Source organism: Tupaia chinensis, unplaced genomic scaffold (genome assembly GCF_000334495.1).
Source record: "Tupaia chinensis unplaced genomic scaffold, TupChi_1.0 Scaffold000023_1, whole genome shotgun sequence".
Lineage (NCBI taxonomy): Eukaryota > Metazoa > Chordata > Mammalia > Scandentia > Tupaiidae > Tupaia > Tupaia belangeri.
This window is the reverse complement of record NW_006159453.1, coordinates 3722654-3750320: the sequence shown is the minus strand read 5'-3', so window position 1 is coordinate 3750320 and position 27667 is coordinate 3722654. Positions and strand designations below refer to the sequence as shown.

Sequence of the window (27667 nt, the reverse complement as noted above, 5' to 3'; positions counted from 1 at the left end):
CGGCCCCCCCCTCCCGTCGCCCCCCAGCCAATCATAGGCCGCGCTGCGCCGACCGACTGCGCCGTCAGGCCCCGCCCCCGAGCCTCGCTGTACCCTGCGGCTCTCGGGCCAACTTCGAGGACGGTAAGCGCCACCTCTGGCTGGTGGCCGCGGCGGGCGGGAAGCGGAGTGGCCTACTGCGGGGGGCTGTTTACAGTCTCAAGATGGCCGTGTGGGCTTTGTTCTGCGGGCCCGGGGGCCTTCTGCCCGTCCGCCCTCCCGCCGTGGCACACGCGGGCCTGGGCCTCTCGGGGCACCCGCACGCCCTGATTCGGTTCGCCCGGCGCCCGCTGCTTGCGGAAACCTGGGAGCTCCGTGCGGGCCTCGGTGCGCGGAAGGAAACGCCCAGAGCGCGAGGGCCTTGGGGTCTGTTCCGGAACTCGCCCTGGCACGGCGCGTGGAAATTGCCCCGACGCCTGCAGCTTCCCGGGCTCAGGCAGTGGAGCAGCTGGGCCTGCCCCGCCCCGCCTCGCATTTGCCCCACAGGGCAGCGGCCCAGCTCGTCCGAGTGGTTAATTCTCAACCCCGGGTTACTGCTGGCTGAACAGATTTCCCGAGGCTCGGAGTGACGTTTCTAGTTGTCCTAGTGGATGAGTTTAAAGGGCGCCCGTAAGTGATATATGTAGATAGATAACCTGTTCAGGGTGATTTCGCAAGGTATTTCCTGGTTAGCACACCCGGGTATTTACCCATCAGGATTACTTGGTACTTAATTTCTGATGTGAAGTACTTTAGTGAACGTAAACACTTTTCTTTGGATTGTGTGTGGGAGGGACTTTAGTTAGACTTCTGGCACAGCAGGCATCAAATGCCCTTCACGTTCAGATATGTACACAGCTGCCTGTGGTGGATTTACTCATGAAATAATACGTATTTTAGCAGACCTGTACGTCGTCTCTGACTACAGTTCGTTAAGTCATTTTTAAAGGGTCACCAAATAAAAAAATTAATTTGGTCTTCAACTTGTCTCAAATCTTGCCCAACTTTTAGTAGGAATTGGTGTCAGGATAATGGGGTGTATAGTGACAGCATTAGGGAGACCTGGGAGAAGGCTTTTGTGAGTAAAACGGCTTCCTGAGTAACCAGGCATTTCTAAACAAAATCAGTTCACTAACTATTGATAGTTGTGCATCTCTAACTGCACACACACAGATCTCAGCTTCTGATTTTTTAATATGATGTCGTAGTGCAAAGAATTAAAGCTGCCGAATCTTACCTATGTGAAGGACTGGAATAACCCGTTTGTCCATACTTTCATTTACTATGATAGGTAGTTCAGTTCCTAAGAGCAGCACAGTATAGTGTTTTCATCGGACTTTAACTCATTTTGATATGGATATATTTAAGCTGAGTATTTGAAGTGGCAAAAGTTGGATGTGAAAATAAAGAATATTTTCCTATTTTCATGGTTAAGTTTGATGCCTGTACTAACAGGCTACCAAGGTGGGGAGATGGAAGGCAGTGAGAATGGTTCTTCCCCACCTCCCAGGCAGTAGAGAATCCATTTTTTGTCAAGAATTGAAAAAGCAATAAAACTTAGAATGTCTGTTTTTTATTATTATTATAACCATGTACCTACCATTCTAAACCATGTCAGTGATAAAATTCCGAATGATGTTAGTGATAAAATACCTCCTCTCCTTGCTTAATTCTTAACCACCACTGCTATATTTGGGACATGGGATTTGACTGATAACGTGTCTGACTTTAATCCTCTGTAGTTTAACACGGTTCTGTTGTGTCCAAATGAGTCCTGTATTAAATGTCTTCCTTTCAATATTTGTAAAATTAGCGAGCACATTTATATTTGTCAAATTAGTTTGGACAAGAAAATTGGCAATTTATAGTTTTCAGTGATGTTGCATCTTAGATGGATATACATCACACTCATGTGTATTTATGTTTCTCAGAACAGGTCTTGATATCTTTTATATATATATATTTTAAATTATATAATTTTATTATTGTTATTAAATTTGTTATTGGGCATGTGTGTTCATCAGAGAGAGAGACAGAGAAGGAAAATAAGAAAGCAAGCTGCCTGTTCTGGGACTTGAGCTGCTGTCATCCTTGTGGGAGTCCATTCCTTGATCACCATGCCACCTGCTGGCCTCAAGATCTTGAAATCTTAAAGAGTAATTAAGTGAAATTAAGTGGTTAAAGAAACAGTAACTTTGGAGAGACTGCAGGTGGTGTGGTGGTTAAAGGTGCTGGATTCCCACATGGCTGATCGCCGTTCAAGTCCTAGACCTGGTGGCTTTCTTTCTCACTTTATCTCTCTCTAATGAAACTGGAAAATAATAATAATAAATGAAGTTAAATAAAATAATTCTTAAACACTAACTTTGAAACAGTTTCATGTTAACATAGAATCAATTCTCTGATGTCCCTAGTTTTGGAATTGTTTGATGTATCTGCCTTTTTGTTACTCAGTATGTAAATCAGTACCAGATCCCCTTTTGGCTGTTAGTTCTTATATGTTAGATGTTATAACTTTTTTTTTGCCTTAGGGCACAGGAGAGAGTGACAGAGACAGTGAGGGAAGGTGAGAGATCACCCCAGGGGAGGATGGCCAAGGTGCAGCCCTTTCTTCTCCATTCTTTTCCTAGGATTTTGGGCATGTACACACACCTGCCCAGTGTGATTTTGAAGCCACCAGTCTGGGACCTGAACTCTGGTCAGCTATGTGGGAGTCCAGCAATGTAACCATTACATCATCTGCTGCCCCCACCCCCCCATGTTATAACTAATTTTTAAATTGCCATAATTTGGGTGTAAATCTGCTATTTGGGGAGGTAGTCAGGAAAAGGAGGTATGTCTTTTCTAAAATGGAATATTGGTAATTATTTTTACCCAATTTTGCAGATAATTGCAGACAATTAAAATGTGTTTTTGAATAGATGGGTATATAATTTTGGATTTTTGCTAATGTTGTACTAATTCCTTTCTGTTAAATGTGTCTTCATAGATTATTCACACTCCGCTTGCAGGAATACTTATCAGGGTTTTAATGGTAAGTATTCTTCATTTGTCCTTCAGTTTGTTGAAAGAATGTATTTAAGTTTTCCTCTTCAGGCCAATGAAAATAAAGTATCAGTATAAAAAGCCAGCTCTACCTTACTTCAGTCATTGTTTTGGCTCTTGATACATGACTTCTTATGGTTAATATCGTCATACTATATACTATAATATTTGAATGAGAATTTGGGATCAGAAAAAGTTAGAGGTTATTCAGATTAGGTTGCCTTTTTTGTTTTATTTGAATTGTGATTCCTTTTATTTATTTCAAAGGCTTTGACTCAATTCTGAGTGATAAATTACAGGACTCTGACTGAGTTCTTTTTGTTGAATTATAGGCTTTGGTATTGAGTAATGTAGATTAAGTGGATTATTGGCTTGGTTTTATATAGCTTCTCTTATAATGTGTTTTGACCTTGTTTCTGGGGTCGTTTTCCTTCCTGTGTTAGGGTGTAAAGAGCTGTCTAGAGGAGCACATGAAGAACCCTGTTTATTTACTGACATGAACATAATATTAAACTTATGACTACAGAGCTAGATAAAATCCTCAGAGGTATGTAGAATACAGTTGGATATCATTTTGATAGTTATTAGAGTTACATCCTATCAGACAGGACCCAAAAAGAATGTGGAACAATTCAGAGATTAGAAAAACATTTTATGAAAACTTGAGGACATGGCATTATAAATATCTTCACTGCCAGAGAAATGCAAAATCTTAACTATTTTACAGAGTATAATATATTCACAAAATAAAACTGGAACATATGTACTACTAAAGATTCTGCCATTTTATGGGAATAATTACCATACAGTTAATTTTTAATTTAAGCATAAAGAGAAACAATTAGATGTAGGCTAAAAAGGCTCAACATACAGGAAGTATTCAATGAAGTAAGCATTGAAGAGCATATTTTTGAGCAAAAGAGTGACATAGTAAAATTACCAAAGGAAATTTAATTTCTATCCACGTTTGTAGGTTAGATTGAAGATTGGAAAATTAGTTAGCTTTTAATAAATTTAGATATAAGAATTTTAAGGAAGGACTTGGTAGACAACAATAACAATTTTAGAAATACTAAAATAGGCCTAGCTTTCATGGTGCAGTGTTGGAAACCACATGGCTGACCGTGAGCTCAGATTCTTGGTCTGCCTGAAAATTGCTAGACACTCACTTGCATGTCCAAGATCCTCACGAGCTTAAGAATTGGAGGAAGGGGAACATGGCATGAGGACATTCTGTCAAGGCCCATCCTCTCCCCATGCATGGCATGCTCTTATCATGAATAAAATGAAAGTAAAGCAAAAAAAAATTAAGATGTTTAATAGAGAAAATTGGCAGAACTCGTAAGATGAGTAGTAATGTAGAAAATGGAGAGAGTTGAATAAAAATAAATCTAGGATTTTAAACTGGAGTTAGTAGGACTCATGCTTTAACCAAAAGAAAGAAAGACTTGTAATGATAGAAGGCCATGATCTCCTAGGATTTACTGGAGAGTTGGATTGAGTATCTAAACAGGGCTTGAAATGCAGAATCACACAGACCACAGGTTATTTCCTTATTTGTGTACATACAGTGTTGCAAAAAGATCTGTTAAGACTTTTATTTTTGTTTTAATTTTAATTCCAACAGTGGTTCTAATCTGAGGGTGATTGTTAGAACCTCTTGGGGAACTTTTTCAAAAAGTATGTCTGTTGAGGTTATACCCTAAACCTCTTGAATTTTAATTTCAGGGCAAGTGGTACCTGAATAAGTACGTTGTGCAGAAGTACTCTGAATGATGTCGAATGTACTTCTGGTTATAAACAGAGTCTTGGTGCTGTGGTCCACCAAGGTCAGGCCATGCTCAGTGTACTCAGGGAGATTTTCTGATGTGAACCTAGAACCTTCCCATGTGGAACAACCTTGTAGGGCATCACCTCCCCCCCCCTTTTTTTTTAATTGTTGGCCTATTTTTAAATCCTCGGAAGAGTCTAGTAAGCAGATATTTAGGGTGGTAGAGGAAAACATTTCATGTAGAGGCAATAACAGGCTAGACAGCAGGTTACCTATGAGATTTTGGAAAAATAATTTCATCTGTTTGAATTTTAGTTCCCATATCTATAAAATGTAAACATTAAATTCGATCATTTAGATTGTTTTATAAGATGTTGAGTATTGGGGCAGGTGGCGTGGTGGTTAAGGGCGCTGGACTCCCACCTGGCTGACCGCAGTTGGAGTCTCGGACCTGGTGGCTTGGTTTCTCACTTTCTCTGTTCTTATTCTGTCCCTCTATGGTCAAATTAAAATAAATAAATAAAGTTAAATAAAATAATTTTAAAAAGGCAAAAAATTGTTGAGTATTGTTTCTGTAGTGTTGTTGTCATTATTGTTAGTAGAAATATTTAAATGTTCATAAATAAGGTTTAGTAATTTTTTTAAGGTACTTTTAAAAAAAGAATTATTTATTTAATTCCATTTGTTATCATTATTATTTAATTTGGCTAGAGACAGAGAGAAAGTGAGAAAGCAAGCTGCCAGATCTGCGAATTGCACTGTGGTTGGCCATGTGGGAGTCCAGTGCTTTAGCTACCATGCCACCTGCCGGCTCCAGGACTTAGGTGTTTTTTAACAATATAAATTCAGGTATTTGGCCTGTGTATACTTTTATTTATTTATTTATTTTATACATAAAGTTTGGGGGAGGGCAGTAATAAAGGAATAAAGGACTTTACAGGAAACCAATTGTAAATGGTTAATTTTTCATTTTTATAGTTATAAATTTTTATACCTTTTATTGTATTTTTTATATCAGAAGTTGGGATATGAGTGGAACTGCAGTATAATAAAATATACTTAATACCTTTATTGTATTACAGTTTATTTTAGTGTTTGCATTGTTAGACTTCATGTTCATTTCCTTTATGCAAGGGGATTTGCAGATTTAAATATTTAAGTCATTATTTACAGATACAGTGCCACAGATTGACTCTAATCTGTGATTTTACTCTTTAAAAAATATCTATTTCAGGGCTGGCAGGTGGCGTGGTGGTTAAGGGCACTGGAGACTTCACATGGCCGATCACAGTTCTAGTCCCAGACCTGGTGGCTTGCTTTCTCACTTTCCCTCTCTTTTTCTCTCTTTTGCTCTGTCCCTCTCTGGTCAAATTAAAAATAAATTAATAAATAAATAAATAAAGTTAAATAAACTAATTTTATTTAACCTATTTTATTTAACTTTTACTTATATAAAAATGATTCCTTAAAAAGAAACAAAACTGTTTCAGGGGCCAACAGGCGGCATGATGGTTAAGGGCACTGGACTCCACATGGCCAACTACAGTTTGTGTTCCAGACCTGGTGGCTTGCTTTCTCACTTTCTCTATCTCTGTCCCTTTGTCCCTCTCTGGTCAAATTAAAAATAAATAAAGTAAGTTAAATAAACTAATTCTTTAAAAAAAAACTTTCACTTATTATAAGCATGGTTAATTGAATGTCTCTGCATCAGAGTTATTTTGAGAGCAATTACATGCAGAAAACAAATAGTATATTTGTGACAAAATTTTTCCATTTTGACATTGCTAAATGCTGACTTCTCTCGGGAATAGGAGTTATGCATTATTTATGTACTTCATGGTACCTAAAATAGGAGACCCATAACCCCCTAGCCAAATAAATATTGGTTAAATTGAAAATAATTCTAGCATAGAACTTCTTAGACCTTTGGTGCAAGTTACATATCCCTTTCTGAAATGCTTTGGTCCGGAAGTGTTCCAGATTTTTTTTCCGAATTTTGGAATATTTACATATATGCAATGAGATATATTGGGGATCGGGATAGCTTAGGGATGGATACAAGTCTAAACACAAGATTCATTCATGCTTTACTTAACACTTTATACACATAGCCTGAAAGTAATTTTTTAAAAGTTTATTTATTCCAAGAGTTGAGATAGAGACAGGCAGAAACAGATACAGCACCTCCAAAGGGTCTCAGTGTTGTGCTCTACCTCTAGTCCAGCCTAGATCATGGGCACTAGTATGCCTGGCATAGGCAGGGAAATCTCTGGGGTGTGAACCTGCAGGCCTCCCCCCCACCCCCATATGTGTCCATTTTGCTTAGCGTATTGTTTTACCCCACCTGGTCCCAATTTTTACAATGTTTTGTACTGCAACATTTTGACTGGGACCCATCACACAAGGTCAGAATGGAATTTTTTACTTGTGGCATCATATCATTGCTCATAACGTTTTAGATTTTGGATCATTATGGGTTTTTGATTTTTCAGAGTAAGGATACTTGTAGTTTTTTTTTTAATATCAGACTTTGTTAGTGAATATTTTATTTCTATAGATGATCATTTTTATGCTTTTTACTTCAATATCTAGTGTGAATTTAGCTTGGATATTATGAATTATTATCTAAGATAATTGATGTCAGTATCTTGTTTTTGAATGCAAAGATTCCTGAAGATAATGGTGTATTTTACTGACAATTTCTTATTGACTGTCTTCTAGGAATGGATCGTGATTATGGCCCTGGATCTTATGGAGGTCTGACATTCAAGGATATTTATCTAAAAATTCTTCTTTTGAGTGACAATAAAGGTGAGCATCATTTAATTTTTTTTCTTTTTAAACTCTTATAGGGATGGATCGTGACTATGGCCATGGATCCTATGGGGGTCAAAGATCCATGGATTCCTACCTAAACCAGTCATATGGCATGGACAATCACAGTGGTGGTGGTGGGGGTAGCAGGTAAATTGCTTAATCACTTGGCCAAATAAGTTGACAACTATAAGAATCTAAAGAATATTAAGTATTCCTTAGGCATGTTATGATACTTGAACCTCACTGTTTGGTTTTCAATAATTACCTTAGATGTTTAAAGCTGTTACTAGGTATAAAAAACTTATCTCAGGATCACTGGCAGATGTAGCAAGAAAACCCCAGATAATTATCATTTCACTGTAATAGAATTAGATCTGTCTTTAGCAGTGAATATTTATTTATTTACTTACTTTTTACTTTTTAACTTCTTACCAATCAAAATGTCCTGAACAAATGTTATAGAAATATGTTATTGGAAATACTATTTGTAAAGCATTTTCTTTATGATTTTTGAAAAGTCTTTTCTAATGTATGGTCTTAACTATGTAAAGCAGCAAAGCAATTCGACTAGAATGGGTTTAACTAAACCAATCTAGCAACATCAATTTCTAAGAAATATTTAAGATAGGTATTGTTTTAATTTTAATTTTTAAGTAAGTTGCAAGAACATATTTTGATAATAAAAATGTTTTTAAATCATGGTCAGGTTATTTACTGGCAGGCACTGTTTACACCAAAAACACTTGTGCTCTAGTTAGGCGCGTTGTATTAAAGACATGAGTATTACACCTTTGACTACAGTGTATGTTGTATTTGCATTTCATTGTTGATAACTGTGTAAAGGTTAAATCTAGTTAAGCAAATACAGGCTCTAGGGCTGACCATGTTTCAAAAAAGGGGGTCTGTTTTTGAGACACAGAGATTTCTGTTGAATATAAGTAAAACTAATTAAGAAATGTTTGAAACCGTCGTCCTTCTTCATAAGTTGAAGGATCCAGATTTCTTAATGATGGACTGAGTGATGCTTACTTTCCTTCTTTCTGCTTCAAGTGTGCCACTATGGTTTACAGTAGAGAAAAGTCAAGAAAATGAACAATTGAAAAATAGTTTGCTTATATGATAGATATTTTGAAAAATGTAGTTGGGACAAGAGATAATTTTTATATGGTTACTAGAGTTAAGTAAATAGTAACTTCTATTTAGTGGTCTGTACTTGAAATAATGTAACACTTAAATGTTTTACTATATCAGTTATTCTATTTCACTGTAACTGTAATATGTATAAGCTATTTTTGTAGATGTTATTGTTTATCTCATGTGTAATTGTGGGCTTTTATAAAACTGTGGTAGGATAGGGTACAACTTTTATAATCCATGTTTTGGATTTGTGAGAAGTAAGATTTATCTGTTTCTTTTGTTGACTATTAAAACCCGAGGAGTCTGTGTGCTCCCTTTTTTCAGGTAGTTTTTATGTGAAAATTTTCTGACAAAATAATTTTCCAATTAATGAAGATATAATATTTTTACTTATCTGCCTTTAAAATTCCTATGTAGAGGGTGATCATTTACTTTTTGTTCTATTTTATGTGTTTATACTTCTAGTTTTGTTAGATAGTCTAGTCTTCAAATAAAAAATGATTGAGAATTGATTATTGATTGGCCTTGGCTGAAGTTTGGCAGATTGTCAGATTTTATGAGCAGAGATCATTCCCAAATTTTGACTACTATAGTCACAATGAAGCAATTTTGTGAATATCAGTAGAATATTGGGGGTGCACAAGGATCTCACTATGTCACAAATAGCCTATATTTATGGTAGTCTTCAATTTGTGTTCCTATTAAAAGCCAAAATATTGTAAAGTGTTTTGTAATTTTCAATATTAGGATAGTATCAAAGAAAGTTTGACTAGTTTGTGAACTTTAGCAAATGACGTTCTCCAAGACTAGGGCTGGGCTTACATAATGACAGACGAATCTTTTTAATAAAGTAGAAGAGCTGCTAAAAAGCAGATTTTTAAGCTAAGGTGTATTAAACTCAATTCATATTTAGAAACTGACTCAGATAGCTTTCTATCTGGTCTTGTGTTGAACTGCCCAGCCCTAATCAGATGTGTACAAAAATAGAACTGTGTAAACCAGTATGGTATAAATGAATTTTAGTTGATAAATGTCATCTAATAATTTGTCTTTTGAATTGTCTAACATTAGTAAGCTTACTTTTGTTTTTTCCCTCACTGTGCAACTTTTCCAGGTTTGGACCTTATGAGTCTTACGACTCCAGGTCTTCTCTGGGTGGGCGAGATCTGTACAGATCTGGCTATGATTTTAATGAACCCGAACAAAGCCGCTTCGGAGGTAGTTATGGTGGTCGATTTGAGAACTCCTACCGGAATAGCCTTGACTCTTTCGGAGGTAGAAACCAGGGCGGGTCTAGCTGGGAAGCACCTTACTCCCGTTCAAAATTGAGGCCTGGGTTTATGGAGGACAGAGGAAGAGAAAATTACTCTTCCTACAGCAGTTTTTCTTCACCCCATATGAAGCCTGCGCCTGTAGGCTCTCGGGGGAGAGGAACGCCTGCTTATCCTGAAAGTACGTTTGGAAGCAGAAACTATGATGCTTTTGGAGGACCATCAACAGGCAGAGGCCGAGGCCGAGGAGTAAGTACAACAGAATCTTTTCAGATTCTTTTCACTAGTCACTCTTTTAAACCCTTTCAAGACCATGGTTTTCAAGTAGAAGAAACACTGTTCATCCCAGTGTATTTTAAAGCAAAAGCGGAGTTTCATAAACATAATTTTTAGGTTGACTGTAAAAGTTTTTCTAGTACCTCAGAAATTAAGTGGCAGTTTGAGATGATTGTTCATGAAGTTGTGCCAAATCTCCCTTTATTAAAAAGGTGAGGATATTAGGTTTGGTCTAAAAGGGGTTAAAAGGAGTTGCATTTTTCCTTATAAACACTAGCAGTTTTGCTGGTGGGATAGTTCTTGGATTATTGTAAAGGTAATTGAACCCTTCTTGAGTTTTTGAGTAGGTTAAAGGTGCAATGTATGAAAATATGTTTATACTTCGCTGCTGAACTCCAGCAAGTAGTTCCTTCAATGCTCCATATTTGACATTAAATACAGGAGATTAAAAGTTGGCAGTAGATTAGGATAGCTTAGCTATGTTTACATGGTGAAGAAGTTCCTGGGTGTAATAGATGTAGAATGATTTGTGGTCAGTGTGCTTTTCCTGACTCTTACAATATGTCCTGTTGCTGGTCGTTTTAGTTTCTCTTGTGTTACTAGATTTGCTATTGAGAAGTAATTTCTTACCTGTTTAGACATGTTAGGGGTCCTTTCTAGAAAGTAATATTTTGTAAATTTTTGCTTAAATGAGTAAATATAGCAGTCTTCAAGGGTTTAATTTGGGGATCTATAGTGTACAGATTATGCTTTATGTTCTTAGGTAACTTGATTGACATGAAATTTAACCTAGTAAGTATATGTAGATTGTGTGGTTATATAGTTAAATCACATAAAGGATATTGTATTTTTGTTATAATGTGAGAAAAATTTTTTAAGTCAGTTGCTCTAAATACTCTTTTTTGCAGAGGAAAGTACTGATAAAATACGTAGTGGAAGCATGTTTTTAACTGTTCATTAACCTTTAGTACACCAGTGTAGTTTGTCATAGTTATATGGAAATTTTGCATTTTTAAGTTATTCTTTAACTGTGTGAAATGCATTGCACCTTTAATGCATAATTAATGAAGATTTTTTTTCTCATGTGACTATATAAATTACCTGGACATACTAATTTATTAAAGTCTACTAGGTTAGATAGGTATTTCTAAGCATAATATACAAATGTAAGCAACTAATGTTTTGCTTTTCCACCATACTTTCCGATTATAGGTTATTTGACATTAATTGGTGTAATAGGTGTTGGGCCTAAAAATTGAAAACAATTGCAGTTTGAAAATTTGGAAAACACTTAACATTTTTCATACTGTATATTACTTTAGGCAAATGATTTTTTTCTTACTGAGCCTTCAGATTTTGTTTTTATGTTAGGTAAACGAGTATTCCTGGACTTTATGTTTACCATTCTAGTGCGAATGGACTTTCTTCTCTCCTAATAAAGTAGATGAACCAATAGGACCTTGATTTTTAATTTTCACTTGTACAATTCCCATTGGGTCCTTCTCTTCAGATTACTCCTCTATCTTCTAAAAGTAGGATTAACAGAATAAATTCCCTTGGACATGTGGCCTCTTGGTGTAGTGGATTTTGTTAATGACACGAGAAGAGGAAGGGACACAAAAGAGTCATTTGGTTGCACGACTCTTCGTCTGTAAACTTTTGCTTCTTGGGCTTCTGGGTCAGAATATGTTTCTCTAGGTAAGAATGTGAATGGAACGTCAGATGCAATTCTTTATCTGAAGTGTGTCTTGGAAGTTGATGCATGGTTATGCTTTAACTCTCCTATTTCATACTAATGTTCCATCTCGCCTTCTCATTCCCTTTTTCAACAGGGAGAAATCCTAAATGATTTCTGGATCTTTTTTACTTCAAACTACAAATATGGTCTTCTTTGTGTATCTTAGTTTTAAACCAGGTTTTAGTAAAATAAAGATTTCTTTTAAGGTCTTTTCATGGGAAAACATCAATTAGGAACTCTGAAGAGGAGTTGTCAGAGAGTTGTACAAGTGGTAACATTCTGACAGGCACATATGTTGTTTATGATCTCAAGTAATTTTGAAATGTAAAAATAAATAGGTAGGAAGTCTATATTTGTTTCACTGGAAATAAAAATACTAATTCATTGAATTTGAGTTCATGTAATAATTTACAAAGTTTTTCAATCTGTTTTTACAGAATGGATATGTAAAATGTAGTTACATTCCAGGGAATTTTTAGGTGAAAATTAAAAATACTAATTCATTGAATTTGAGTTCATGTAATAATTTACAAAGTTTTTCAATCTGTTTTTACAGAATGGATATGTAAAATGTAGTTACATTCCAGGGAATTTTTAGGTGAAAATTAATAGATAGGTAACATGAAAATTTTGTATGAAATCATATTTTATCTTTGAACAGTATGCTAATATTTCTTGATTTCACAAATTTGCAGCATATGGGTGATTTTGGAGGCATTTATAGACCCGGAATTGTTGTTGACTATCAAAACAAATCCGCCAATGTGACGGTTGCTGCTGCAAGAGGAATAAAGAGAAAAATGATGCAGTCATTAAATAAGCCAAGTGGAACCTTTATTAAGAAACCCAAGCTAACAAAACCTACGGAGAAGATGAACCTCAGCAAATCACCCAGTAAGTAAAAAACAATTGCATAGCTTCAGGATCCTTTTTTTGGGGGGAGACAGGGGGTACGTTTTTGTCATAGGACATGTGCTCTTACATACATGAGAGAGACTGTGAGAGGGAAAGTGAGAAGTCACCCCTTCAGGGGAGATTGCCATGCTGTAGTTCTTTATTCTCCATTCTTTTCCTGGGATTTTGGGCACACACACACACACACACACACACACACACACGCCCAGCATGATTTTCAAGCCACTGGATCGGGATTCCTACCATGGCTGGCCCTAGGGTACTTTTAATATTTATAAATTTGGTGTTTTTAAATGATTTTTCCATGTTTTTATAGAAAAGCTGCTTAGTAATTATAATTTTAGAAGTTAGATCTGTGAATCTCATAGTGCACTTATTATAGATTATTAAGTACCCAGTGAAATTTACGAAATCATTTCCCCTGGTCCACCTCTTTTCCCTAAATCCTGTGGAGTGGGGTTAGAACTTCAGTATTTTTAAAAGGCCTCACAAGGTTTTTATTCAGATTCTTGTTTTTTAGAGTGTTAAAATTTTTTTGTTGGATAAGTGGCTGAGGAAGTGGTACAAAACTTATACTCTGAAAACCATAATATATTGTTGAAAAAAATTAAAGATCTAAATAAATGGAAAAACTAAATAAATATTTATAAATTGGAAGTCTGAACATTGTTAGATGGTGGTACTTCCCAAACTGATCTACAGATTCAGTGCAGTTCTGTCATCAGTCCAGCTGACTACTTTTCAAAAATTGACAAGCTGATTCTGAAATTTACAGGGAATTATAAGGGACCTAGACTAGCCAAAGTAATCCTTAATGAGAAGAACAAAGTAGAGAATACACACTTTAGATTTCAACACTTACTACAAAGCAGTGGTAATAAAGACTGGGTACTGGCACAAGAATAGACATAGCTCAGCCCATACATGTATGGTCATTTAATTTTAATTTTTTTGCCTTAGGGTATGTGGACTCACTAGAGAGAGACAGAAACAGTGAGAGAGAAAATGAGAAATCACCCCCCGCTGGAAGGATGGCCACATCGCAATCCCTTCTCCTCCATTTTCCTCCTGTAATCTTGGCACACATGCACTGGTGCCTGGCATGAATTTCAAGCCACCAGATCAGAGACTTGAACTGCAGTCGGTCATGTGGGAGTCCAGCAGTGTAACTGCTATGCCATCTGCTGGCCCAGGTCAGTTGGTTTTTAATAAGGATATTGAGGCAATAGTTGTTTCAACAAATGATATTGGGGCAACTGAATAAGCCACATGCAAAAAATTTAAAATGCAAGAGTTAAAACCATTTTCTTAGAAAACACAGGGACAATCTTTTTTTGGAGAGATTTTCACTGTAGGGCGCGTGCGCTCGCCAGACAGACAGAGAGAGACATAGAGACAGAAAGCGAGAAATCACCCCCCAGGGGGGATGGTCACACTGCAATCCCTTCTCCTCCATTCTCCTCTCGGGATCTTGGGCACGCACGCACACGCGCCCGGCTTGAGTTTTAAGCCACCGGGTCCGGGACACGAACTGCAGTCGACTACGTGGGAGTCCAGCGACATAGCCATTACGCTAACTGCTGGTTCCCAACACAGCAACAATCTTTATGACTTTTGATTTGGTAAGAAATTCTTAGATGTGACCAAAAGCATGAGCAACAAATAAAATATATAATTGGATTTTGGCAGGTTTAAAAACTTTTGTGTATCAAAGAGCACCGTGAAGAAAGTGAAAATAGGCCAGCCATAGCATGAAGGTTAAGGGTCTGGGTCCCACATGGCCAACTGTGCAATTCGTATTCTGGACCCAGCAGATTAAAAAACACACTAGGCATTTGTGTGTGTGTGTGTGTGTGTGTGTGTGTGTGTGTATGCCCAGAATACCAAAAGGAGGGAGAAATGAGGGAGAAGAGATTGCAGTGTGACCATTCTCCATGGGGGAGGATGCTTTCTCCCTTGTGCTCTCTTTTCTCTTAAAGGTGCACATACCTGGCAAATAAAAGAAATAAAAATAAAAATAATGAAAGTATGTATTTCGCATAGTGGGAGAAAGTGTATGCAAATCATATACCTCATGAGAGACTTGGGTCCAAACTAGGTAAAGAACTATTTCACTTCAGTAAAATGGTAATATAACTCAATTTAAAAGCAGAGAAAGAATCTGATGAGAGATTTCTCTAAAAAAGATAATACAGATGGCCAATAAGCATGTGAAAAGTGGCCAACTGTTAGTTTTCAGGGAAATTGGGACCACAGCTCCATATAACTTCACACCAACCTGGCTGGCTAGAATAAAAAACGCAGATGATGAAAAAGTCTCAGCAAGGGTGTGGAGAAATCAGAACCGTCATAAGTGGGAATGGGGCAGCCACTTTAGAAAGCAGTCTGATAGTTCTTATAATGATTAAACAGAATTGTTGTGTAACCCAGCAATTCCCACTTTAGGTATATACCCAAGAAATGACAACATAGGTCCAGACAAAAACATATATAATATATAGGTTAAATAGTGCTGCTCTGAAAATTAAAAATCTGAAGTGCTTCAAAATTGAAAACTTTTTGAATGCTGACATGACACCACAAGTGGAAAATCTTACACTTCACCTCATGTGGCAGGCCACAGTCAAAATGTTGTAATTCAACAGCCATCTGCTGGTCCATAATTTAATATTATTAAGCTATAAAAAGGAAGAACTGATCTGTGGCATAACATGGGTGAACTTTGAAAACATGGTACTTAAAAGCAGCAAAAAAGTCAATAGATTGTGTGATTCCATTATGTGAAATACCTAACACAGATTCAGGAAGAGAGACAGAATGCAGATGGATGTTTACCAGGGCCTTCGAGTAGGGTTGACATTTGATATGATTAGTCACTAGCTATGGGTTTTATTGTTTGAATGGTGAAAAAGCCCTGAAACAGTAATGGTTATGGTTGCATGACATTATGACATGAATGTGTTTACTGTCACTGAACTGTACACTTTAAAATAGTTAAATTTGTAAGTTTTGTATTTCATATTTTTGTCACAGTGAAAACTATGGGGGGTGATTTCTCGCTTTCTGTCTCTATGTCTCTCTCTGTCTGTCTGGTGAGCGCACGCGCCCTGTAGCAAAAACCTCTCCAAAAAAAAAAAAAAAAGACAAATAAAAATTGCATATATTTATGGTGTACAATACGGTTTGATATTCGTATACATTGTGCAATGGCTGAATCAGGCTAATAAATCCATCACCTCACATACTTCCCCTTTTTTTGTAGAGAGATTTTTGCTATAGCGCATGTGCACTTGCTGGAGAGGCGAGACAGACAGAAAGTGAGAAATCTCCCCCAGGGTGGGTGAGCGCACCATAATCCTTTCTCCATTCTTCTCTCAGAATTTTGGACCTGTATGCACATGCACCTGGTGTGAGTTTTAAGCCACCAGGTCTGGGACTCAAACCACGGTCGACTATGTGGGAGTCCAGTGACGTAACCATTACATCATCTGCTGGTCCCTGGAGTTTATACATCTTAAGAAATTTTGGGAGAGCTCTTACAGTATGAAGAATTCATTGTGCATTCTTTGTTTTTTAAGGTTTTTGCAATAGAGCATGTGTGCTTGCTGGTGAGACAGTGAGGGAAGGTGAGAGATCACCTCACAAGGGGGAGATGGCCACAGCTCAGTCCTTTCTCCTCTACTCTCCTCGGGAGATTTTGGGCATGCATGCACATGGACCTGGCCTGAGTTTCAAGCTGCTGGATCTGGCACTTGAAATGCGATTCGCCATGCGGGAGTTCAGTGCCTTACCTACTACTCTCTTCTGGCTCCCAGTGTGAATTTCTTGTATCCAGGGCTCTCCAGTGTTCATTGGACTTCCCTTTTTTTTTTTTCTGATTGCCAGAGGATGTGTGCACTCACCAGAGAAAGGGAAATGGGAAAGCATCCTGCCCCTGCCCTTGCCCTTGCCCCGTGGCCATGCCATAATCCCTTCTACATGATTCCTGTGAGGATTTTGGGCACATATGTACTTGGTATGTTTTTCAAGCAGCTGGAGCCAGGAATTGAACCATGCATTTGGCCATGTAAGATCTGACGTTCTTAACACTAGGTCGTGGACCCTGCCTTGGGCTTCCCTTTTTATGCTGGGTCAGTTTACCTCAGTATTTTCCAAAGTATGTGATTTTTGAGGTTATTTCGGGTAATAGGGTATTATTGCTTAGAACAAGCATAAGGAAAAAAAAGAGCAGATTTAAAGAAAAATATGTAGCAGATAATCATGTAAATGAGAGGCACATATAGCAGAATTCATGTTGATAATCAAATGAAAGAAATTTATTCAGAAAATGCTAGGTAGTCTTAAAACCGATTTTTTGGTGAGTTCAATGTAGATTATGATAACTAAGTAAATCTGTATGTACTTTATGAAATCATTATTGGAAACGGAGAATTGAACGATGGTTTTTAGCTTTGGCTTTTTGTCTGATATTCTAGCAAAAACTGATCCTAAAAATGAAGAAGAAGAAAAACGACGAATTGAGGCTCGAAGAGAGAAACAGAGGCGCAGAAGAGAAAAAAACACTGAGAAATATGGAGATGGATACAGGTTTGTGCTTAGCAGAGTCAGAATTTGGCCTATTTTAGCAGTTTCTGAGGGGCAGGCAGGTGGCGTGGTTGCTAAAAGCGCTGGACTCCCACCTGACTGACCGCGGTTCAAGTCTTGTACCTGGCCGCTTTCTTTCTCACTGTCCCTCCTTCTGTCTCTCTGTCTCTCTCTCTTTCTGGTCAAATTGAAAAAAATAATAATAACAACAAATAAAGTTAAATGATTCTTTAAAAAATTTTTTTATAGAAGGGCAAGCAGGTGGTGTGGTAGTTAAGGCATTGGACTCCCACGTGGCCAAACATAGTTTCAGTTCCAGACCTGGTGGCTTGCTTTCGCTCGCTCGCTCTCTCTCTCTCTCTCTCTCGTGAGCTCATATGCCCTATAGCAAATTAAAAAATAATAATAAATAAATCTTAAAAAAGTTTAATAGAAAAGGCAAATATATCAGTTAGAACATGAAACAATTCCTAAGTCTCATGAAAAGGATTGATAAAGACATAGGAATATTTTTAATTTTTAATATTAATATATAATCATTACTTAGAAACTATAAAGAGACTTCCAACAAAACTTACGGAAAAGTGTAATTCAAGTCTGAGCTTATTTTGGTATAAACATTTTTTGAAATTGTACATACCTTTTTTAAAATATGAATTTTCAGGATCAGCAGATAGCATAATGATTACATTGTTGAACGCCCACTTGGCTCACTGTGGTTTGAGTCCCAAACCGGAAGACTTGAAATTCATGCTGGGAGGATGTACATGTGTGCCCAAAATCCCGAGAACAGAGGAGAAGGAATTGTGTGGCCATCTCCCCTGGGGGTGGAGGGTGGGGGTGATTTCTTGCTTTCTGTCTCTCTGTCTCTCTCTCTCTGGTGAGCATACACACACCCTATAGCAAAAATCTCTCTCTCTCAAAATATTTTTTCTGAGCTTTTTGAAGCCTCCTACTATAAAAAAAAAGCAGTCCTATTCCTGACAGAAAGTAAAAAAAATATATATATAAAATATCCAGAAGTAAGTGTCTTAAAAAGAAATTTATGTCATAACATGAAGATAACCACAAAGTCTTCTTGCAATTTGTCTATATGGAGGCATAAGTAAAGTAAATTGTAAAAATATGTAAGTTCATTCCTATCTAGATCCCAAAGGAAATTCTGAAAAATAAAGTAGTTAATGAGTAAGTACTTGTTTCTAGATAATGAAATACTGAAAAGCTGTCATGATTAAAAATATGTGGTTATAGACAAAACTAGCCAGTATAGAAGAATTTAGAAGAGGCCCAGCCAATATTGTGGTGTAAAGGTGAAAGGATCCCACATGGCTGATTGCACACTTTCAGTGCAAGTTCCAAACTTGGTGGCTTGAAAAACGGTGTATACACACATGCACCCGGAATCCTGAAAAGAAGGAATAAAGGAAGAAAAGAGATTGTGGCATAACCAGTCCCCATAGTTGTAGGAGTGGGATGCTTTTTACTTTTCCTATCTTTTGTCTCTCTCCAGTGAGCACATGCACCCTCTGGCAAATTTAAAAAAAAAAAAAAAAAAAAAAATTAGCTGGTGAAAGACTATATATGAGGATATAATGTTTAAGCAAGAAGATACTACAAAGAAAAGGGGAATTGATTGACATACTCAACAGTAACAAGAAAAAGTCAGTTTAGATCTCCTTATGTAATTAGAATGAATCTAGATAGATTAAAAGCCAAGAAAAAAAGGAAAATAGAGTATTTTAATCTCTGTGCAGGAGACTTTTTTCCAAGTGTAAAAGTTAGGGAATGAATTACAAAGGAAATGATGAGCAGATTTGGCTAAATAATAAAAGGAAAGGGAGGCAAGTAGGTGGTATGGTGGTTATGGCGCTGGACGCCCACAGGACCTACTGCTGTTCTAGTCCTGGACTTAGCTTGTTTTCTCGTTTTTTCTCTCTCTTTCTCTGGTGAATAAACATACCCTGTAGCAAATTAAAAATTAATAGTAAGGTTTAACAAAAAAAGGAAAGCAAAAGATTTGGAAAATATGAGAAATGATTTTCAAAATCCCATAAACACCCTTTTTTAAAAAAAATAAGATGTATAATACATAATTTGGTGGTGTGGTGGCTAAGGGCATTGGACTCCCACATGGCCAACTATAGTTTGAGTCCCGGACCTGACAGCTTACTTTCTCACTTTCCGTCTCTCTTTCTTGCTCTCTTTCTCTGTTCCTCTCTGGTCAAATTAAAAATAAATAAATAAAGTTAAATGAAATAATTCTTTTTAAAAAAATATAAGTTGATGAACAGTAAGTTAATTTTAGTGAAAATGTTGAAACTTTTAGTAATATGAAAATTTAATAGTATGTCATTTTATTATTAAGGAGAAAAGAAGTATTGATTAAGTAAGGTATAGTCAGAGGACATTATTGTAATTTTTTGGTGACTGTAATGTTATTACTGGAGAGGAATTCAGTAGTTTTTAAAGCATCTTAAATTTCCTTATATCTCTTTTTCTATTAAAAAATCAACAAATGTAGGAGATTTTCATCGAAAAATATGTCCATTACAACTTTTGTAGGGTGCATGTTCTTGCTGGAGAGACAGAGACAGAAAGTGAGAAATCACTCCCTAGGGAAGATGGCCATGCTATAATCCTTTTCTCTACATTCTCCTCTCATGATCTTGGGCACACACATGTGCCCAGTGTGAGTTTTAAGTTCCTGGGTCTGGGACATGAACCATGGTTGACTACATGGAAATTCAGCAATAAAACCATTATGCTATTTGCTGGTCCCACAACATTATTTATAATAGGTCCCTACTGGAAACAAATGCTAGCTATAAAGACTAATTAAGTATATATTAGGTTTGACATATCTCTTAATGGGTCATTGTTGAAAATGAAGGTTACAAAATCTGTAATAACATGGACAAGATGTATACAAAATAGAGAAGTATATATTCAAAATGTAAATTTTGTATTAAAAAAGACTGAGGAGACTAGCAGGTGGTGTGGTGGTTAAAGCGATGGAATTCCCATGTGGCCAACCGTGGTTGTCCCAGAATTGCTTTCTCGCTCTCCTCTTTTTCTCTTTCTTTCTTTGGTAAAAACTTTGTGAAAAAATAATAATAAATAAACAAGATAATTCTTTAAAATAAAGAGAGTATGAGGAAAATTTTAAGAAAGGATTATAATCGATGTACATACATTATAAAGTTTATTTCCTGAGAGAGGTAGACATGTAGGTCAGTCACTCTTGACATGGTCTTTATGCTGTTGTAATCCCCACTCCAGCTCCAGTGGCAGCTGTAGCACCCATATTGTCTAAATCTCTGGCTGGGCCTGTAATAGATGTTTTAAAAATCATTTTCTCGGGAACCAGCAGTTAGCGTAATGGCTATGTCTCTGGACTCCCACGTAGTTGACCACGGTTCACGTCCCGGACCCGGTGGCTTAGAACTCATGCCGGGCACGTGTGCATGCATGCCCAAGATCCCAAGAGGAGAATGGAGGAGAAGGGATTGTGGCGTCACCATCCCCCCTGGGGGTGATTTCTCGCTTTCTGTCTCTATGTCTTTCTCTGTCTGGTGTGACAACTGCACGAGCCCTATAGCGAAAATCTCTCCAAAAAAAAAAAAAAAATCATTTTCTCATGGGACCAGCAGTTAGCGTAATGGCTATGTGGCTGAACTCCTCTGTAGTCGACTGTGGTTCGGGTCCTGGAACCGGTGGCTTAAACTCATGCCAGGCATGTGTGTGTGCATGCCCAAGGTCCCGAGAGGAAAATGGAGGAGAAGGGATTGTGTTGTGGCCATCCCCCCTGGAGGGTGATTTCTTGCTTTCTGTCTCTCTGTCTCTGTCTCTCTGGGAAGTCCATGCCCCCTATAGCAAAAACCTCTCCAAAAAAAAAAAAAAAATTTTCTCTGAGCTATTTACAGTAGAGAAACAAAGAATGCAAAATTTTAATGGTAAATTCAGTGTGTTCCCCATTGAAAATCTTTTTTTGTTCTTTAAAAGTTAACTTGTTTAGCATGAAAGGAATGAAGTGTTTCACATAAGTGAATTTTCTATAGTTAAAACTTTAAAAGATTAAAACTTTTTAAGTGTTTCTTTCATGAGATGAAGGAGACAAGTACCAGTACCAGGGCTTTGCCTCAGCCTCCCAATTAGCCAGCATTATAGACCTGCCTACCTAGCTGGTTCAGGTCGACTTGGGCCTACCATGTGGCTCTAGTACCACATACTAGTGTCCCCACCTGTGACAGAGAAGAATCTATAAAGATGAAAATCTTGGGACCAGCAGTTGGCGTAATGGCTATGTTGCTGGAATCCCATGTAATCGACCGTTGTTCGAGTCCTGGACCCAGTGGCTTAAACTCACGCCGGGCATATGTGTGTGCGTGCCCAAGATCCCGAGAGGAGAATGGAGGAGAAGGGATTGCGGCATGGCCATCCCCATGGGGGGTGATTCCTCGCTTTCTGTCTCTCAGTCTCTGTCTCTCTGGCGAGCCCACGCGCCCTATAGCAAAAACCTCTCCAAAAAAAGAAAATCTGTTTTTTTTTTTAAAGATTTTTGCCATAGGGCACATATGCCTGCTGGAGAGAGATAGACAGTGAGAGGAAAAGTGAGAAATCACACCTCAGGGGTAGGGCAATGACAAAATACCTTTTCTTCCACCTCCCTCAGGATTTTGGGCACACGTGCACACAAAGCTGTGTGACCCTCAAGATGTCAGGTCTAGGACTTGAACCATGTCAGCCATGTGGGAGTCTAGTGCCACCACACCACCTGCTGGCTCCTATATACTACTTTTTTTTTTTTTTAAGAATTATTTTATTTAACTTTATTTATTTTATTTAACTTTATTTATTTATTTATTTAAATTTGACCAGACCAGCCCCTCCTATTAATTACTTAAAAAAAAAAAAATCCAGGAAGTGGGGAAAGGCACCACACTCCCAGTAGGGTCTTCACCTAGTGCCCTACTTCCAGCCTCACCTAACCAAGATCATAAGCACATGCCTCATACAGGGAGATCTCTGGGTACAAAACTGGGACCTTGTCAGATGGCTTCCACATTTCTGAGCATTGTGTTACCACTACATTACCAACGCAGTGTCACTGTAGCTGGCCAGCGTTTTAATTTTTTAAAATCCTCACGACACGACTACGAGAGTTCTCATCTCATTAAGGTAAGACTAAGGCCCAGAGAAGTTAGGTAACTTGCCCAAGGTCACAAATGGGAACTGAGATACATTGGGTCGTTGGGAAAGTCATGATCCATTTTTACATAGAAAAAGAGAAAAGTACATAATGACTTTCCTGATGACCTAAAAAACCCAGCAGTTGGCTCCAGAGGCCATATTCTCAACCAGGAACATTCAGTAGTAGTGCAATTAATTGGAAAGCGGATACTAGAGACAGAAACAGCTAGGAGACCTGTAATTCAAGGAAAAGGAAGTAACAAGGTAGAAATAACTAAATGGAGGAATTCAATCTGGGGTGGCTCTTGAGCTTCTAAATGTATGTATTTGTCTAATCCAAGCCTATTAGTCATCCTGCAGTGGTCTTCAGGGGAGTGGGATTTTGGTCACCCAGGGGCTCCACAGTAGTGAATTATGGTTGTCTGGTGTGCCACCTGACTAAATTCTTAGAGGCATAGAAACTTGAGGGTGGAATAGAATGTAAAACAAGTTGTAGAACTTTGCAACTTGATGCGCTTGAGGTTCCCCCCCACCACCTTGTAAGTTTTATTTAATTATTTCTCCCATGAGATAGAGACAGTGAGATGAGCTCCCCTGACTTGGTCCTCATACGGTGATCACCTTCAGCCTTAGCCAGCCCAGATCATGGTCATGTGCATGTGCCCAGCATGCTCAAGGAGGTTGATGTCAACCCAGGAATTCCCCATGTGGGTCCAGGTATATTGCCACTGTGTTACCTACCACCTGACCTCCATTCTGGCTTTTTTTTTATTTTTTGGTCTTTTTTTTTTTTTTTGAGAGTTTTTTGTTTGTTTGTTTGTTTGTTTGTTTTTGCTATAGGGCACGTGCGCTCGCCAGACAGACAGAGACAGAGAGACAGAAAGCGAGAAATCACCCCCCAGGGGAGATGGCCACACTGCAGTCCTTTCTCCTCTATGTTCCTCTCAGGATCTTGGGCACGCACACACATGTGTCCGGCGTGAGTTTAAGGCGCTGGGTCCGGGACTTGAACCACGGTCGGCTACATGGGAGTCCAGCGACATAGCCTTTACGCTAACTGCTGGTCCCCATTCTGTTTTTTTAATTCACATAAGCTTGACATGAATAGCTTTCACAGAGTCCCTGATTCCACCTTTCATAACCAGAAACTCCATGGCCCAGAAATACAAAGTAATATGATAGCTGTCCAGACAGGTACTTAAAGAAACACTTTTTTTTTCGACTTACATTAAATTTAAATCAGTCATAAAATGGAAGAAAAGAAATAATTTCCACTGGTAAAATTAGTTCCAGGGGTATATTCTTATGCATACTTTTTTTTTAAAAAAAAAAAGAATTATTTTATTTAGCTTAATTAATTAATTTATTTTAATTTGACCAGAGAGGGACAGAGAGAGAAAAAGTGAGAAAGCAAATGGCCAGGTCTGATACTTGAACCGTGGTTACCATTTGGGAAGTCCAGCACCCTTAACCATCTTGCCACCTGCCTGCCCCTCTTATGCATTCTTTTTAAGTAAATAAAGTAATACTTAGAAACTGTTTTTTCTTACAGACTGGCATTCACATGTTCATTTTGTAAATTTCGAACATCTGAAGAGAAAGATATTCAACTGCATCTGGAAAGTTCTTTTCACCACGAAACACTAGATTATATACAGAAACAAACCAAATTTGATAAAGTAGTTATGGACTTTTTACAAGTAAGTAGTAACAGGTTTGGAGTGAGAAGCATTTTATATGACATGTGTTTTGTAATTTTTTTTAGGTTTTTGTCACAGGGTATGTGTGCTCGTTGTGAGAGACGGAAAAAGTGTGAACTGAGAGACAGAGAGAAGGAAAATGGAGATCAGCTCCTTCAGGGACATGGCCACATTGCAATCCCTATCTTTCTTCTCTTGGAATTTTTGAGCATGTACACATATATGCCTGGCAGGATACTCAAGCAGCTGAGTCCAGGGCGCTAATCATTGTCAGCCACAATAGGAGTCCAGTGCCTTATTCACCAAACCACCTGCTGGTCCTGCTTTATAATTTTTTACTTCTCCATTTCTCCCATTTTATGTCTCTAAAATTTTTTATTTGCTATTTAATTAAAGAAAGAGCTTTAAAATTTACCCAGAATTAGATGTGAATTCCTTTTTCATCGAATTTGGATTTGTTATTTGGGAATCATTTTTCATTTTTTCATGGTACTTTTTGGCAAGACTATCAGAAAAAATTCCTTTAACAACATTTTTTTAATGTAGATTGAGCTACAATTCATTGAGAGACTATTATGTGCTGGGTACATTCATTAATTATTTCAGATGAGCTTCATAATAACTCCACAATAGTTTAAATAGCTCTATCAGAAGTCACAGAATCTGATTTCAGAGCCATTGAGCCTGTCCTTTATACAATAAGTATGTGGTCATCAATATTTTTGAATACTTAAGATGCTATAACAGGCACTGAAGAAACAGACATTGCTGTTAATGATTTAATGATCATTGGAAGTGGAATGCATTCATAGATACACAGATGATATAGTTAAGTGGAAAGGTCAAGAATGCAGACATGCTGTTGGGGTTTGGAAAAGGGGAAGATAGATAGTTGGGACCAGGAATGCTTAAAGAAGGAGCTGTAGCTGGACTACTAATTGTGTAAAACATTTTTTAGAAGAGATGAAGCTATTAGAAGGTTAGAAATACATAATTCAGACCTTCATAGCTTTGCAGTTACAAATTAACATTTTTTTCTGTAATTTCCTTTTGTATAACGTTTCCATGTGTCATTTATGACTTAAATATGCACCTATCAGGATACGACCTTTTAGCTCTTCTGGTCATCTGGTCTCTCTTTGTATGTATAAAATACATTTTAAAAGTTAATGCTTCTTATATTAGTAGTTTCCTAATATTTTATGATAGGTCTTTCAAGCTCCTTAAGAACAGATATTAGTTCTTACATAGCAGATATATCTTCCATAAGGATGAGCATGGTGCTAAGTATATACTAAGTACTCATTGAAAGCTGTTTGGATTCTTATTTTGTTTTCTAGGAATGTATGGTAAATAAATTCAAGAAAACATGTATTCGTAAGCAACAGTCATATCAAACAGAAGAAGAGATCAGAATGCTTGAAAAAGATCTTATGGATGGTAAATATTTAAATGAATTGTTTTAGAAATTTACATGTACCTTTTATATGTCATAACCTATTTTGATATAAATTATACCCCCCAGAGTGATACAGTTATATATGTGGTAATACTGAGTGGGTTATCTGAAATGAACTCCTTTGAGTTTTCATTCTTACAGATTTATCACTTGCCTACTAGTATCTCCTTTACTTCACTGTTAGAGGAAAAGTCATCTTTGTGTCCTCTGTCTCATCTTCTGTAGTTCAGATTGTGAACACTTCTGTTTTTCACTTTCCTTCTCTTTTGCTTCCATCCCTGAAGCTGACAAACATGGAGTTACTTAAAAGAAAAACAGACACAGCCTTTTTGTAAGGGTCTCACTCATGCTGGGATCTTCCTGCTGTACCCAGCCTATCAGCATCTTTGCAGTGTTTGTGTATGCCATTCAGACATAGCCGATTCTGTTTTTTAAGATATTTACCAAATTTTCTTTACCTCCTTGATTATGGCATTTGTTCACTTACTCTTTGACAACTATAGTATTTTCCTAATTAGTTTGTTTATTTGCAGTGTCTAATTCTCCTGTACAGTCTCATTACGTCAGGAACTTGACGTGGCTTTCCCATCTTCTATTGGATAAAGCTCACATTCCAAGGCACTGCATGTAAAGTTCTTTATGATCTAGATCCCCCTCCTCTTCTCATCGTTTGTCCCTTCTTTATACTCTGTGCCGCCGGAGTACTGAGTTATGTGCAATTCCCAGAAAGTGCCTTGTTCTCTGACACCTTTCCCTAGTATTTATTTGTATGTTGTTTGTAATAGGATTCAAGATCCAACATATATTTTGTTCCTTATTCATCCAGTTTTGACGTCTTTTCTCCTTTTCCTATCCAATTCATAATTATTGAGATCCTTACTCTGCTATGAAATCAACATTTATCTTCCTTTTATTTTTTGAGGGACAGGCTTTAGAGCATGAATGTATAACCTGATTAGGAAGAACAGTGTAAATTATACCATCATTTATATAGGCAGATTTTTTGAAATGCAGTAGAAAAACTCAGCCTAAATCTATATACTCTGATCCTTTTTTGGATGAAGGGGTATAAATAGTCATGGAAACTAAGTAGTAAGAACTTGTTTTATGGGTCTAACCTTGGTGGTACATGCTGCTAAAACACACTACTCAGCGAATTGGGACTACATGGGATTCAGGGTTTGATTCCTGGCCCCATTTCAAAGGCTGAATATAATGACATGTGCTATTTTATTTTTTAGAATTGTTTTAACTTTATTATTATTATTTTCTAATTTGACCAGAGAGGGAGGGAGGGAGAAAGTGAGAGAAGGAAAGCAAGAAAGGAAGCCACCAGAACCAGGATTTGAACCACGGTTGTCCATGTGGGAGTCCAGTGCCCTTAACTACCATGCCACCTTTTGGCCCCATGGCATGTGCCTTTAATCCTGGCACCTTGGGGAAGTCACGGCAGGAGGGTCGCGACCTTGAGACTTGTTTGAGCTACATAGCAAGACCTGCCTATGAGAAAAAGCCAGGTATATTGGCATGCACCTATAGTTCCAGGGTGATTGTGACATAGTGAGACCTTGCCTTAAAAGACAAAACACCAAAACCTTGTTTTTTTTTTTTCCCCCCAGAATAAGTATACATATCATTTCTTCAATAATTTGATTTTATTTGCAGGTGTTACTGAAGATGATCACATGGTGAAAGTAGAGACGGTTCACTGCAGTGCTTGCAGTGTGTATATCCCTGCTTTACATA

General features: G+C 37.6%; 1 protein-coding gene across 1 annotated transcript in view; it reads left to right on the top strand.

Moving 5' to 3' along the window:
- The first annotated feature begins 114 nt into the window (after nucleotides 1-114).
- Nucleotides 115-27667, top strand: part of ZNF326 (zinc finger protein 326) — a 34243-nt gene continuing 6690 nt past the window's right edge. Inside the window, 10 exon segments of the mRNA XM_027770530.1 lie at nucleotides 115-123; nucleotides 3008-3052; nucleotides 7556-7591; nucleotides 7687-7798; nucleotides 9903-10308; nucleotides 12769-12967; nucleotides 17464-17575; nucleotides 24315-24462; nucleotides 25803-25902; nucleotides 27587-27667. The exon segment at nucleotides 27587-27667 is cut by the window's right edge and continues 2 nt beyond it. Coding sequence (XP_027626331.1) covers nucleotides 7558-7591; nucleotides 7687-7798; nucleotides 9903-10308; nucleotides 12769-12967; nucleotides 17464-17575; nucleotides 24315-24462; nucleotides 25803-25902; nucleotides 27587-27667 — 1192 coding nt within the window. The 5' untranslated portion in view covers nucleotides 115-123; nucleotides 3008-3052; nucleotides 7556-7557.